The sequence below is a fragment of the Oryzias melastigma genome, linkage group LG2 (assembly GCF_002922805.2).
Source record: "Oryzias melastigma strain HK-1 linkage group LG2, ASM292280v2, whole genome shotgun sequence".
NCBI lineage: Eukaryota > Metazoa > Chordata > Actinopteri > Beloniformes > Adrianichthyidae > Oryzias > Oryzias melastigma.
The window spans coordinates 22,182,265-22,198,685 of NC_050513.1; the positions used below are offsets into that span (position 1 = coordinate 22,182,265).

The following is a 16,421-nucleotide window of genomic DNA, read 5'->3' on the forward strand; positions in this document are numbered from 1 at the left end:
GTCTTAGATAAGAGAGCAGCAGATAATCAAATAAAGCCTCATCAATAAAGTATGTAGATAACAGCAGCAGAGAGAGCAGCTCCCTCTGAAAATACCCACAGATAAGAGTCGGGGAGGTGGAAGGCAGAACGCCGTCACTCTGACATCCAAGGCTGTGTCTGTAATCACATCTGAGAGGTCTTTCTTGTGGCTACAAGGTTTTTCTGCTCCCTACAACACAACAGCTACACAATAACACATAAATAAAATTGTTTATTTTTTTTGTTAAAAACTGAACATCACACCAAATGTGCCAAAAGAAAAAATGACAAAAAAGAAACTTCAAACGTCCTTTCATGAAGAACTTGCACTTCACATCAGTCAATCCAATCTTCAGCGTCACTTCTTTTCCATCCTCCAAAGGTAGTCCACTGCTAGAGGGTTCCGTTTGTTGGAGACACTCCTGTAAATGATGACAGAACCCGAGTGCAGTTTCACATCCACCTCCCCTTAGATCTGGATCTTTGTTGGCCATCATCAGGAAGCAGCTTCTCTCAGCGTGAAAGAACATTGTCCGTCTTCCACTGAGGCTCAGAGTTTGAAACTGAGCCTGAACCGGAGAAAGCATCACAGCAAACCCAGCAGGGCGAGGAGCAGCAGCAACAACACGGAGTGTCCAGTGGAGATGCCCCCAGCAGCCGACGAATGGTACCAACGCACCACCTCCTCCGAGTCATCTGGAGAGCAAAAGGAAAAACTGGTTTCAGTAGCAGATACTCAGAGCAGTGGTCCCCAACCACCGGTCGGACCGTGGACCACTACCGGTCCGTGGACCCCTTGCCACCGGGCCGCGGAAGAACTAATAAATTATACAAGCTTTTACACTCATTTCTAACTTGTATAATTTTGACAAAATATATTTTTATAGAGAGTAAAATATTGAAAGTTATTTAAGGTTTAAGTTGATTTATTCTGGAATAATATTCCTGCCTTTTGATTATTCATAATTATGTTAAAAGGTTACGGTGTTAAAGTTTTAAAAATTGGCATTCTGATGATTTTTGGACTACTGTATTTTGTCACTTACTAAGATGTTTTAGGTTATTTTGGAGTTTAACTAATATTTACATGCTAGCTGTTTTTGCTAAGGTAGACTTTTTTCAGTTTTTTAAGCTATTTTGAAGTTTAGCCCATTTTCAGCTACACTCTAGCTGTTTTGGCTAACCTAGGTTTTTTTATTTATTTATATATTTTAGTTTTTTATTTTGGCATTTACTTAGATTTTTTTAGGATGTTTTGGGGTTTAGCTAATATTTCAGCTACATGCTAACTGTTTTGCCTAATTTAGAATTTTTTAACTTTTTTTAGGCTGTTTTGGAGTTTGGCTAAGATTTGCATGCTAGCTGTTTTGGCTAATGTTGGCTTTTTTTCAGGTTTTTAGGCCATTTTAAAGTTTTGCTATTTTTTCAGCTACATGCTAGCTCTTTTGACTTACCTAAGTTGTTTGTTTTTTTTAAGTTTTTTAGGCTAATTTGGCATTTAGCTAATATTTTAGCTGGCTATCTGCTTCAGTGATTTTAGCTATCAATTTCAGCATGTTCAGCAGTCAAATTCATCTTACAGCATTCACACTAACATTATCACAGGTAATGCTATATATCTTGTTCATGATTATGTTAAAAAGCTACGGTTTAAAGTTTTAAAAACTTAGTTTTAGAGCGTTCAATGAATGTTTATCCTGTTGGGCCCACGACCTAAAGGATGTTTTGGATTTTGGCCCCTTGTGATTGAGTTTGACACTTCTGATTTAGATACTTTTACTCATGTGTTTTATAAAATAATTTTGTTAATTTTTAGTATTACACATCCCCAAATTCAGAACTCCATTACCTAAACACCCCTTCTCTCCCTGAATGAAGACCATCTTATCTCATCTTTCCACACAGTCCTCAGCAGACATGTTCTACTGGGGCACAACAAAGCAGGCTGTGCTCCCAGCCTTCAGTTTGATGACTGACGTCTGCAGAACAGAACACTGTGGTTCAGCAAAGGGTTGGACAACACTCAGATACAGCAGGACCCTGATTGAATTCATTACTCAGCACATACCAGAAGACCTGCCATAGATGGAAACACTGAAATAAACTAGATTTTTAGAGACATCTTTAAATCTTTGGGTAGTCGTTATGGACCCAGAGCTCCTACAAACAGAACCTCAGTCAGGGTTCATGTATACTCTTCACTGTAGCTGGAGCTGATGTAGCATTTAGTGGACGTGTCATGTTAATGATGACAGAGAGGTTCTAAACAAATCTCTACTCATTTGATGATGTGGTACTGAGACTGGATCATGAGTCAGGATTCAGGACGACTTCTTACAACAACCCCACAGGAGCCACAAAGTATTACTTCACCCTGTAGAATACAACACTGATTTATATTTATGTGATTGTTATATTATGATTAGTATAAATGTCGTGACTGAAACCTAAAAATAAAGAGAAAGTAGTATTTCTCTGAATATGAAATTGTTCATTTTGTTTCCAGGCGCTCACATGACTTCCAATTAAATTGAAGACATCCTGAGTGCTGCATGGACGTCATACATCTGTAAATCCAACTAACCACAGTTCAATCAGAGCTTAGCTACTCTTACTGTATATTATGGACCATAGGACACACTTAAAACCCTTTAACTTTCATTAGAAATAGACAGTCTATCCTGCAATCCGCTGTTTGACTTCCCTTTCCAACGGTTTCACTTAATTAACCTTATAGTCCAAAAGACTAACTTTTTAAAATGAGTAACATTAAGGACACAATGGAGGGATGAGTTATTGATTAGGACTGCCAACAAATGATTATTTTAATAGTCGACTAATCGCCGATTATTTTTTCCGATTAGTCGACTAATCAGGTCACACATAAGCTGGATGTAAAGCACTAACCATCATTAGCTTTAAACTAACTAAAAATAAAGACAATCAAGATGATAAGTTATTAAACTTTTAATGAATCCTGCAGCCTCTGTCCTTCATTAGTTTCTGGGATTAAAACAAGATTAAATCTAATGAGGTCGGCATCTAAATCAAGGAAACATTTTTCAGTGAAGATAAAGTTTTGGTCTCCCTTACTCAAATATAAAAAAGTAAATTTTTTGGTGCTGAACGTTCACAACTTTGTTCAACTTTACTACACTCTGACTCCTTAAAATATATGAAGAAACGACTAATCCACTATTAAATTAGTCCTTGACTATTTTAAGTCGATAAGTTGTCGATTAGTCGACTAATGCAGCCCTATTATTGATGTAAACCACATTTCTCAAGAAGTTTGAAAGAAAAACTGCCCAACCAGAGCATGTTTGCCCTTAGTGTTCGCTGAGTCATCGTTTTTTGGGGTATTTAAAGAGTGAGACTGTTTTACATTCAGGATAAAAGCCTTGATTTGTAAATGAGCAGTTTGCAGGCACTTAGACAGCAGTTCACACTCTGAAGGAATGTTCTGTTGCAGGAATGAGAAGTGTGAATGTGACAGGACCAACAGGAGTCGGTGGATCCTCCACCCCTTGGCGGTAAAAACTACATTGTAATAACAAGCTGACAGACAACATCAAAACATCACTCCGTTGAAAACACTAAATACAACATAGTAGCAATGCCAGGTAATTATAAACCATAACGCTGGAAGACTGTTTCAGTGATCAGAATGACAGCAGACTCTGACCAACCTTCTCCAGTCTAACTTACCACAGTCATTGTGAAAGACATCAGGGAAGCAGTGCAGGACTCCATAGACACAGCGGCAGTAAGAACAGCCTTTTTGGACCCATTCACCATGAGGAACAAACCCACACCGCCTGCAGACAAACAGAGAACTTTCACTTTACCAAACTGCAGTGGACAAAAGTCCTTTCACTCTGAACACCTTAGAGATACTAAAGGTTTCTCTAAATCAGGGGTGTCAAACTCAATCTCACAAGAGGCCAAAACCCAAAACACACCTTAGGTCGCAGGCCGAACAGGATAAACATTCATTGAACACTCTAAAACAACAATTTTAAACTTTCTAACATAATTATGAACTAGATATATAGCATTATCTGTGATAATGCTAGTGTGAATGCTGTAAACTGAATTTGGCTGCTGAAGATGCTGAAATTGAAAGCTTAGTAAATGCCAAAATAGTCCATAAAGCTAGCACAATGCCAATTTCTAAAACTTTAAAATCGTAACATTTTAACATAATTATGAATAATAAAAAGGCAGGAATATTATTCCAGAATAAATCAACTTAAACCTTAAATAACTTTAAATGTTTTACTTTCTATAAAATATATTGTCAAAATTATACAAGATAGAAATAAGAGCAAGATAACATCGGGTCATAACAATAAAATAAACTGATCAGGAGGGCCGGATCCGGCCCCCAGGCCTTGACTTTAACACACGTCCTTTAAAGGTATCACCTGGGATGAGGAACCGCTTCTACAACAGCTGTTTGTCCAGCCATGGGTTCCAGAGATCAAGGCCCATGTCACTGGGACATCTTTGGCTTATCTCCTTGAAGAATGTGCAGCAAGAGAGGGATTTTTATTTCTATGCTGTGCTGCTTTAAAGTGAAGCTTTAGCGCAACTTTAATAAGGAAGATCTACTTCCTCTCAGGCGTGCATGGTCTATACATCATCAATCGGTCCGCACTGGGAGCCAATAGCTGAAGTACTCACTTTCTTCACAGCCAATCACAATCAGACTTCTGCCTTTAAATACAGTCAAATTAGTTTTCCCACATTCCAGACATTACGCCGGCCCTCCTCCACCCTGTTCTCCTCCTGGCTCTTCGATTTGGCGCGGTCCTGCCTAACCACCATCTGCGTCTGGGTTCTGGGTCTCTTTGTCTGGTCCAAGTGTTCCTCCAGCCTTCCTCTGCCTCGTTCCTCTATCCTGCCTTTTCACTCGCCGTGGTTCTGCCTTGAACCACCATCACTAAAATGCAAGATGTCTCCAGCCCAGAGTACAACCTCCAAAAAACTTCTGATTTTCATACTCAGTGAAATGTTCCACAAATATCTTCTCAATTAAATATTTCAATCCCACTTCAAAGTTCTCTCCTTGTTCAATGGTTTGACTGATTCTTTGCTTCATTTTATCCTGGACTTCAGATTTGTGGCTTTTGACATGAATCCATGGAGCGGGCCCTGGGCTCGGTTTGAAACATATAAAGCTGGAGCAGAGCTAGTGAGGGTGTTTGGGTCTGCAGCTGGAGAATCAGGCTTTGAGATCCTGCTTTCAACCAGCATGCAATGGGGAAGTCTTTCCTTAGAGAGCTCAGACTAAAGATGGCTGCCACGTGTGCTGGCAGATTGGAACTTTCCCAAAAATCTGCTTTTCAATCACTTCAAGTGAACATGTTTGAATGGACTGATCCCCAGTTTTAGGCTGCTGGACAGAGCATGGACCTTATCCTGAAGATAATCTGGTGATAAAACTATAGAAGAATCATTTACAGCAAGTGTTCTTACCTGACTCGGGTGTCGTACTCACAGCTCCTCCCGGTGAAGAACGGAGGGCAGGCACAGAAACTGCCCAGGATGCAGGTTCCTCCGTTCTTACAGCAGTTCCGACTTTGCTCTGCACCTAAAAAACAAAACCGTTGAGGCTACAGTCACCGACACAGTGGAATACGATACCTTTCATCTTGCATCGGCTTCTGTGTGCATGTATCTGACAGTAAAAGACACTTTGTGGGTGTTCACGTTTGGTTAAAACGTTAAAGATCCACTCCAATGAAAATGGTGTTTTTAACATGTTCTTGTAGCATTTTCTCATGATGGAGGACATACAAAGAATTCAAGATGAATTCTATGTCTGACTTTTTCACAACTCACTACATTGTGCACTACATAGTACAATAGTCATGTTGTAGTGCTGTCTGAATCAACAATTCCAAAATTTCCCTAAAGTCTCTGCAAAAATCCAGTGTGCATCGATGCTCACTAGATTGGCAAATACAGACCACAATGCATTGCATTTGAGCAATTTTGGTTATAAACTGTATCTCAATGTTGTATTACAGACTATAAAGAAAAAACTAAATTTGTGTGAGTGCAATTCTTGACTTTGGATTTGTATAAATTATCAGGCATATCTGTATAGGAAAGTGGGAAAATGTCAAGTTTCACCAGATAATATTCACAATCTAAGTTCAAAGCAGCTGAAAAGAAAACTCTGATGACCCAGCATTCTCACAGCATTCAAATGCATCACTTATGGACGAATCTTGGAGACGTGAAAAGAGTTTCACATCAGATTTGTGCGTAAATGTGGTTTTGTGTGTGTGTGTAACAAGTGATTCATGCACGCAAGATTCATGATTTTTAAAGATTTGTGCGTGATTTTGTCTCAGGCTGTTGTCCAGGGTTGGAAGTAGATAGGGGATAGGACGGAAACTTGGAAATAGTGTAGAGCTGCGGTTCTGAATATTTTTTTATTCACATTGAGATGATCAGACGCAGATGATGCAGGAACTGAAATGGGCGGGCCCAAGTCTTCCTGCTCCACTCCAGTTCTAAATCATCCACTCACAAATAAAACCATGTACGTCTACATTTTCCTGTTCTGAGCTGACATCTGGATCAAAACTGTACCGCTGGAAAGCTCTGATATTGGTCACTGTTTTTTTATGTTACACTAATGTTAGCTCGGGGTTGTGAGGGGCTGTAAGCTAGGGGGAGAGAGTGTAAATAAATGTCCCGCCCACATCCCAAAGGGAGATTTTCTGATGAAATCCTGCTGTTCCGCAGAAAATATGTCTTAAAAACAACACGTTTTTGCATTTTGGCTAAAAGCTGCAAAATCATAATGAAAAAAATACTGAGATTGATTTGACAACAGAATAAAATATAGCTTGACTGTATTGATGCAGTCAAACTGCTGACAGTGATGCTAACTGAAACAAAAGATTTATGGAGATGAGGGTTTAAAATTTGAACTTTAAATACTTTCCCCCTAAAATATACATTTCTGGAGCTTACTTTGTACTTTTTGTACCATTAGAGATTTGCCAGTCTACTGTGATTGCAGTCATTTGTGTTCCATGCAAGTTCTGATTAACAATTAGGAGGCTGCTGGGCGCGCTGCCTTCAGCTGTCGATCCCTCCCTGTGAAATCTGTGAAACAAACCAGAGCCTCCAGCTGGCTGCATTCCAGCCATCCTCCGCTTCACATCAGCAAACACAGAATCTCTACAAACATCGCCTGTTGGCAGAAAAACAAACTGGCACCAAGATGACACATCCAGAATTATTAGTGTTTCAGGGCCAAGCCAAGATGAAAATGAAGAAAAGTGGATGCACCGTTGCACCCCCAAAAGTGTGTGATCATTCTACATCATTATGTTAAAGTAATTCCTGCGCAAAGCTTTAATATTTCATAGTTATTTTTTTCATTTTAAACTAACTTAAATACAGGTTTCCTCCATGTAAATCAGAAGTGTCAAACTCAATCGAACAAGAGACTAAAATCCAAAACACATCTTAGGTCGCGGGCCGAACAGGATAAACATTTACTGAACACTCTAAAACTAAATTTTTAAAACTTTAATACTGTAACTTTTTAACATAATTATGAACTAGATATATAGCATTACCTGTGATCATGCTAAAGTGAATGCTGTAAGCTGAATTTGGCAACTGAAGATGTTAGTGCTGAGAGCTGAAGATGGTGAATCTGATAGTAACCAAAATATTAGCTAAATGCCAAATTAGCCTAAAAAACGTTAAAAAAACAAACAACTTAGGTAAATCAAAAGAAGAAGCATGTAGCTGAAAAAATAGCTAAACTTTAAAATGTCCTAAAAACCTGAAAAAAGCCAACATTAGCCAAAACAGCTAGCATGCAAATATTAGCCAAACTCCAAAACAGCCTAAAAACAGTCTAAAAATGTTTAAAACAATTCTAAATTAGCCAAAACAGCTAGCATGTGGCTGAATATTAGCTAAACTCCAAAACATCCTAAAAAAATCTAAGTAAAAGCCAAAATAGTCCAAAAAGCTAACAGAATGACAATTTTTAAATTTTTAAAACTGTAACTTTTTAACATAATTATGAATAATAAAAAGTCAGGAATATTATTCCAGAATAAATCGACTTAAACCTTAAATAACTTTTAATATTTTACTCTATAAAATATGTTTTGTCAAAATTATACAAGTTAAAAATGAGTGTAAGATAACATTGGGTCAATAATAACAATAAAATAAAATGATCTGGAGGGCCGGATCCGGCCCCCGGGCCACCTTGACATGTGTGATGTAAACAATAAGAAATGCATGGTTGTGGCCTGTGTGCTCTTCACAAACAGCTCCTGTCACTTTGGGGTAAACTGACGTTCCCTCCTCAGCCTCCATCTGTGTGTACAGCAGCCAAGTCTGAACTTACTGCCGGTGAGCCCGATGAAGGGCAGGACGGCGCTGGCGTCTCGGTGTTTACGGTCCCCGCTGTTTGGCGAACTCACCTGGGTAAACTGACCCAGGAAGTCCTGTGAGGAGATGACTGCAGGGGGAGAGGGGGAAGGCGAGGCAGGGGAGGCTGGGCTTGTGCTGCAGTTACCCTCTCTGCAACCTGAAAAAACAGTCAGAACTCATCGTTATTATCTGGAAAAACATATATGAATCAGAATTTCAGCCCAACATTTAGATGTGGATTTTTTAGAAGAGTTACATTAAGAATTATTTAAGAAGGATGATAAAATGACTGTAACTCTACTCCAAACGGATACCTCCATCAACTAAGAACTAAATAGAACAACATACCATATCAAGTTGGATTTACTTGAACAAATTTGATTTTTTATCTTTTAAAATAACTTATTTTTTTCATTGTTTATCCTGTAGACCTGCACTGAAATGTTAGCTTGTCCCAGAAACAACAACAATTGACTTTCTTTACCACATGAGTCAGACTGGGGGTGTGGCTACTTCACCGCAGAACACACATGTGGGACGCTCAGACACAGCCTGTGCATGACAGGGTTAAGCAGTCCTGGCTGTAGCTGAGCTGATGGAGGCATGAGGAACAGACCAACAGACCAGACCATGATATCCTCATAAAAGATAAAAACAATAAACTGCTAACTTTAACCTTAAAGCAAAAACCTTTCTGCAACTTTGATACAAATACTGGATGTAAATTAAACCACTCTGATGGATAAATCACTTTCTTTAGTCATAAAATATTCACTTGCATCTTAAATGAAAGAAACACATTTTAAAATATCTATTTTTTTTAAATAAAAGATTCAAATTCCAATTTGAATCATGTATCTTCTGTTCATCTGAAACATTAGAGCATTTCTTTTATAGTTGCAAACATAAAAAAATATTCTGGTGTTTATATTTGGTTGTCACTAAAAAATTTTAATATTCCCTCTTTTTTTAACCTGATGTTATTTACTTTATGGAAAATCTGGACCCGTAGGTTTCTGATGTCATTCATTTTGTTATTATTTTGTGCAAACATTTCATTCATTTATGTAAATGGAAAAACCTTCGCCCTTCACTAAATATCCTCTTGATTTATTCCTCTGATTATTTTAAATGTCTTAAACGCATTTCAAACAAAACCAAGAAAAATTCATTAAAATATATCAAAACTGTTGTTATTTTAAGTTATAACTAGCATTGTCCCTACCCATTTTTTTTTTTTTTTGTTCTTGTTTTTTGTACTCTTCCATTTTTGTAAACTCATTTCAAATGTTTCCTCACCCTACAGCCCAGTCTCAGTAAAATGCGTACAATTGCCACGATTTGGGAAATACCGTGTATAATATACGCCAGTTGGAAAGACCTACAGACCTGAGGTGCGCATTGCGCCGGCGCTCTGCAGACTCATCACTGCGCAGAGCGCGATCCTGGAAACAGCAGACAGAGTTTAGAGGAGGGGAACCACTCTGGAAGTACCTGAGACCTCTCAAGACTCACCTGAGCATCTGCGCCCAACCCATTGAGATCCACAAATGTAACTACAGACTGACGATCCACGTTATCAGAGGGAAAAACACAAGAACTGAATAATGAAGATGCGCAAAATGTCTGCTCCTCAATGAAAGCGGAAGGAAACTGTCCATCAGTCGAAAGCCTGTTGCGCTCCTGGTTTCTGTTCTTTCATCCTCCACGCAGACGCGGATCGATGAGGAGACTGGATCCCCTGGAAGAACAGCTGATTCTGCTCCGCGAGTCCTCAGGGGAAACTCGGCGTCCTGCCCTGTCTACACCTCTCTCACCCCGCCCCCCTCTCTGCAGGTGATCCCTCTTTAGGAGGGAGTGGCCGTGGAGGCCACACCCACTCTCAATGGCTCTCCGTCTGCGCTGGAATCAACAAACTCAGAAAAGTGTTGCGTCTAAAAGTCTGTTCGAGATTCGCTATAGCTGTAGAGTTTATCTAGTATATCTAGCTCTAACTGACTGCTTTCATTCCTTCCTCTTTCATGAGCTTCTTGGCATCCAGAGATCCCACTTTCACAGAGATCTCACTGACCTGGCTAACCCCATGCTCCCCTCACTGTCTGAGTCTATTCATAGTCATGGGGTGGTGTCTGCCCCCCCCCCTCCCCCCCGGACTAAAGAGAACAAACAAACCAACTGCTGATTAGTGTCATAACTTTATGCATCCATATACAGCACATTCAAACCTTCAGCTTTTCTTAAGCTTGAACTTTGTTGATTCTTTGCTATATCTGTTTACTGTTAGGGTTGTATGAGCTGCATGAAGGTGAGAGCGGCGGTACAGTGAGGGGTGTGAACGGATCCACCAGAGAGTGAAGCATCGGCTCCAACAAGCACAGATGCTTTTCCATCAGGAACATCTGTAGACACCATGACCGGGGTGTGAGGTCACGTTAACCGGCCAGTTTAGTTTAAATTAGTTTAGTTGATTTTTGCTGAGTTGACTTGAGGTCCGTAAGTTTAATTTAGTTTAGTAAAAAAGACTGAAGGTAAAAAGCTTTTCTCTTTGCAATAACAAATTCATAATTTTCCATGTAACTTTTCTATCCTCTTCAATTATTCACTCACATATTTCTTTTTGCGTATCTAAATGTGTACATCATTTCCCTTGGATTTATAAATCATATGGGCAAGGGGGGAGGATTTAAACAAATAATTAATATAATTAAATACAAGCTTGTTGTAGAGCTGAGGATTAAATTAAAAGACCAAATTCACATTTGAATTTTAATGTTATCATCAAACATGAAATGAAATGCAGATCTACATTAACTTGTGTCCTAAAGTTTCATTATCTATAGCCCTGAACAGAACAGCTGTGCAAAGCTTTGTATCTTTGAGAATGTTTGACATTCCTGTCAGTGATAAAATAAATCAAATGAATGAATGAAATGGGAACTGGTTTGCTTGTGTTTTTTCCTGATAGTGATTACCTGCTAACTCGTCTCCAGTCACTTTTAAAATGTGCATGAATCTCAAAGTCTGCAGCTCGCCAGTGAAATGATGCGGCTGCATTCAATCAAACTTAGCTGTCAGAGAAACACAGACGTTTTAATGACAGCCGGTTCCTTAAAAGGGATATTTTTGATACTTTGTATCTTCTTTAAAAACTGTTTTTGTGACTGAATGATCCAGAAAATCATGTACAGACTATGATGTGAAGTTATTTTTTTATTTATCTGAAACAAATAAAAGCAAATAAGTTTATCTTAAAAAAAGACCCCTATGTACACTGGAGCTCCAGTGTTATTGTTCTTTGATTTACTGTAATATTTTTAATTGCTAACACGATAATAAGATTCTGAAGGAGAAAAACGGCTGCCGGCTCGGGTCTCACCCAAACATTAAGAAAAGGAAAAAGGTCTCCTAATTTTGTTTTATTTCACCTCGGATTAATATGAGACAGTCAGCCTTCAAGCTCAGCCACAGAGACACAGAAACACTGTGGAAGCGGCTGTCAAACATACACAGCCCTCTGTACCGTGAAAATCTTTTAAGAATCATCATAACCTAAAGATGGAGACATGATTACTGATGTTTTTGTAGAACTCTTCACAATAAATAAACCAGATTTATTAACATCATCTGAGTCTTCATACATTATAGGAGAGATTTCCACAGACAGAGTTCCTTATAGCAACATCCTAAATACACTGGCTGGTAGCTCCTCCCACATGGCATCAGGAAGGAACATATTTCCTAACAGGCGACGAGCAGCAAATTCGTCGAGAGATGAAAGAGGGGCGGGGCACGCAAATTTGTCGCGTGAAAACTGCTCATTTGTACTTGCTAGCCCCCCTCACTGCTTTTCCTGAGTCTCTGGATAATTCTCAGCTCTTTTTATTGCTGTTCATAAACAAACAGTTGTGATTATTTTAGATCACGTTTTCATTTTTGACATTAGATTTGATTTTGAGATGGGAAACATTTGCTCTTGAAAATTGAATGAATGTTTTGAAATCGAAAAAGAGACAGTTACTAAAAATGAAGCGGTAGATCCTCCCTGGTACTGTCCTACTCGTAGTGTTTTGCTCAGAAGAATATCTCAGCTGCAGTCGCTTATTCAAATTAAATTTGAAACAGCGTCTTTGAAACAACTCTGACCAACACCAAAAACCTCCTGTCTTCACCCCCGCCTCCCTGTTAATCTGCTTTGATTGCAGAGGGACAATCAGGGGTGGAAATGGGGATTCTGTAATCTGTGTGGCATCACAATGCAGACTGATCTCATGCTAATACACAGCTGTGAGTGCAGCGGCTTCAGGAACCGGCCAATCAGAGAGGGACAGGAAATCTGCATGTGAAAGCTGAGAGGCGGCTGGAGGCTTGGAGGGGGAGAGGAACACACAGGAAGCACGGAGAGCCATGCAGGATGATGTTCAAATTCTGCTCCAATGAAAGCCAGAGCTAAATTCATCTCCACCACAGGATGCTTCAGGAGTCAGCCCAGTGACCCCTTCACTGACCCCATGAGTGTTTATTTAGTAATGCCTCATGTAGAAAGACCTGCAGCTGGTAATTTTCCTGACATCAAGAACATTTCGTTTCCATTTGACCTAGACCTTTTTACATACTGTCCCACTTCAAACAGCTCTCTGTGAGTCTGTGACTGAAGCTTCTTCTCCGTGACCAGCTGCTGCTGCTGCTGTACATGGGTGTGACGCGAGCAGCCCCTGCTGGAAGCTTCCAGCTGTTTCCCAGTCTGCAGTCACTCTGGTCATTAACCATCTCTCCTTTGTTCGGAATATTAAAACATCCCGGTCTGTTTTCAGAGCGTCGTTGGGTTCACCAGAGGTCTCCACACAGAAGACGAAAACTTGACACAAATTAGTAAACGCGTGGCTGCAGCAGCTACTTCAGAGGAGGGAAATGGGTGAGGCTCTGCGTGTGAAGTGTGAAGAATCTGCATCAAAACAAAAGTATTGTTGAGAAAATCACACTGTGATTTATGCCACTATGTGATGCATCACACATGCTTTGTGCATTTCTCACAGCAGTGCTTTGTCATGCAGGATTTGCAGCGTGTTAATGAGCACGGCTGCATCTCCTCAAGAATGTACCACAACGTTCACATGATGGATTACATTTACTATTTGAATTTCAAAGACAAACTGCATCATTGGTTTCTGGTCTCCATGCCGAGTCACACACACCTAAACACGGCTCATTATGTTTTTGCAAACAGCACTACTGAGATAGAAGCAGGTTTGTCATCTCTGCACACGTACTGTCATGTTCCACTTGATGAGCTGACTCTGTAAACTCACGTTTTTCCGTTCAGCAGCTCTGATAGGAACCGTTCCTTCAGTGAAAACCCAGAGGAACCTGCCAGATCAGAGGTCTGCAACCTGCAGCTCCAGAGCCACGTGCAGCTCTTTTACCCCTCCACAGAGGCTCTCTGGCTAAACAAAATTAAAATAATAGTAATTGTTACAAGTAAGGGTTGCTAACTCAGCACTGATTCCAATAATTGTTTTACGTTTATGGCTGAGGGGAACCTGGAAGATAGACTTCAATGGTTTTTATATCCTCGTTTGCTCTGCGCTTCCTCCAGAAAACTGATTACAAATACTGGGCAAAACTTTGGTAAAAAGTCAGATCTTTTCTTATTGCTGAGTTGATTTTATGACTTTAAAATAGGCGTACGTTGTATTTTATGCTATTCAGAGGGGAGTGGTGAATTTCTATAGGTTTGTGTGTTCTTCAAATACTGTTTCTACTGGATCATTGACCAATCATACTTCATGTTTATGCTGCAGTTCACAGCAGCAGTAGTAGGTAAAGGATGACGGCTCTCCAGAGTAAACCTAAAGTATAACAGGAGAAAATGTCATGTTTGTCTTGTGTGGTTTAGGAATACATTTGCTTCACCTTAATGTTCCTGTTTTGGACAGGAAGTCTTTTATTTTGAAAGAAAGTCATAAGAACTTCTGTCAAAAGTAAAAAAAGACTTTACCCAGCTGATCTTAATATTTATGTATGTATTACCATTCAAAAATAATTATAATTCATAGTAATTACAAAGAAATGACAATGTAATGATGCAAAGTTGCATCAAAATTTCCCAAAAGGGTACAAAAAAAAGTTTTGCGGCTCATATTAGGTTTTGATCGGTACCAAACTGGCCCAAATGACTCTTTAACTGGCAATGGTTGCAGACCCCGGCGCTGGAGTTTCAGAACTTAGTTTAAGAGGTCAGAAAAAATTCTGCAGGTGGTTTAAAGTCCCACTCTGATGAGTTCATGATCTATTGTCAAAGAGTTCCCAGTGATGTCTTCATTACCATGATGCAGTTTTTAGTCATTCTGTTGTTTTCTAGGACATAGTTTCAGCAGAGCAGCAGGAGTTCATTAGAAATTCTTCTCAGAGCTGTGGATGACTGTTGGCCCAGAGTAAGCCCGTCCCCATTTCCCATCACTCATCTGTTTAAACTCTCTCCCACTAGCTTACTGCCCCTCACATGCACAGGTACCAGCAGTGCAACAAAAATGGTGATCAATATCAGAGCTATGCAGCCGTATCGCTCCATCGGAGGCGAGAAAAACAAAGATGTTCACGGATCTATTTGTCTGCAAATGGATGCATTAGAATGAGGCGGAGCAGGGAGACTGTGGCTTACTGATATTAGTGTCCACGTCACAAATACGATCTTTTCAAACTGTATTATTGTCTGATTCACAAAAATGTGAAAACATAAATACTTTATTCTTTATGTGTCCTCTACCATGAGAAAACAACATGACGAAAACACCAAAAACACCATTTTTATTGGAGTGGGTCTTCAAAACCAACACGTTAATTTAGCATAATTACATCAGAAATAAAAATATCCATTTGATTATTTTCACCCTCAAGGACATGGCTTCAGAGCCACACTGTCCTTTCCTGTCTCAGTAAATTATTTTTGCTTTTTTGTACCAATAATCATGTTTGTAAAAAAAAATGGAAGCATAAAAACAAATTCTTCTTCTTAAATTAAGTTGTTTGATTTCATTTTCTCTGAGTGGAGTGAGCAGCCAGCTGTCTCTCAAGCACAATTTCTTTTCAGAGAAATGAAAGTAGTTTGTGATTTAAGATTCATTTGTCCTTTGCATGAAGCAATTCCATTACTATTACAAACTCTATTGAGGAAATGTCTGGTTTATAATTGGCATCCCAGGCACGAAGCACAGCAGTCACTACTACTTTGAGTGGACTTCTTTATTTTTCAAATTGTGTGTAACTGAAGTGGGAGTCCACTTTCCAGTGGCAGCACTGCTCAAAGATCTGCTGGACTTTGATGACAGCAGAATCGCTCTTTTCAAACATCTTAGTTTGAAGTCAGCCCTCATGGAAGTGCACATTTGTGCAGTTCAGGACCACAAATGGAAGTTTTCCTGAAGTCATGCATGAGTCATGTTGAAGCTGAAGTCAATGAGCTAAATCTGCCGTCACTGGATTTTTTTGTCGCAGGACTGAGAACGCTGGAAAATCTCCACCAGACTCCACGGAGCTTCTTGATGTGACCACGGAAATGTGAACGGCGGCTCATTTGACCGCAGTTGGAAAGGATTGTAAATCAATGAAAGAGCATTTTGATGTTAGCTTTGATTATTTTATCAAGAACTCTGAGAAACCAATGATTGAATGTATTGATCACAGTCAATAAACATTGGAGAATTAGCTAAAAGAGTCTTTGGTGAACTGGAAGGAGAAAGAATCAGGATTTTGGAGGAAGTTCTGTCCATGAAGATCTTCACTTCCTCGTCCAGCTGACATCCGGGTCAGAACCATACGGCTGGACATTACCCAGATTGATGGATGTTTTTATGTAGCAGCGGTGAAGATTTATGCTAGAGAGACACAGAGATATCATAATCAGACAGGGGGATCAGGGGTGGAGCTCTAAAAGCCACGCCCCCTCAGAGGAGATTTTGGAAACAGAGCCTTTAGATCAAC

At 39.6% G+C, this 16,421-nt stretch overlaps 1 protein-coding gene across 2 annotated transcripts; it reads right to left on the reverse strand.

Moving 5' to 3' along the window:
• Positions 1 to 235: 235 nt before the first annotated feature.
• tdgf1 (teratocarcinoma-derived growth factor 1) lies at positions 236 to 10,510 on the reverse strand. Of its 2 annotated transcripts, none has more exons than XM_024268523.2 (6): positions 9,960 to 10,510; positions 9,834 to 9,889; positions 8,495 to 8,601; positions 5,502 to 5,616; positions 3,729 to 3,838; positions 236 to 716 (listed from the first exon to the last, which is right to left on the reverse strand). In XM_024268523.2, exons 1-6 carry the CDS (start codon positions 9,980 to 9,982, stop codon positions 534 to 536), a joined length of 594 nt encoding a protein of 197 aa, XP_024124291.1. In that variant the 5' UTR covers positions 9,983 to 10,510; the 3' UTR covers positions 236 to 533. The 2 variants fall into 2 exon arrangements, with proteins under 2 accessions (XP_024124291.1, XP_024124290.1); XM_024268522.2 differs by having other exon boundaries at positions 8,419 to 8,601; positions 9,960 to 10,505.
• Between the last annotated feature and the right edge of the window lie 5,911 nt (positions 10,511 to 16,421).

What these genes read in the sequence shown, in the direction of transcription:
- tdgf1 (XM_024268522.2), bottom strand. Translation starts at nt 9,982, where the DNA reads ATGGGTTGGGCGCAGATGCTCAG. An exon ending in GGTTGGGCGCAGATGCTCAG is followed by an intron (nt 9,890 to 9,959) that starts GTGAGTCTTGAG and finishes TGCTGTTTCCAG; the next exon opens with GATCGCGCTCTGCGCAGTGA. An exon ending in CGGCGCAATGCGCACCTCAG is followed by an intron (nt 8,602 to 9,833) that starts GTCTGTAGGTCT and finishes CTGTTTTTTCAG; the next exon opens with GTTGCAGAGAGGGTAACTGC.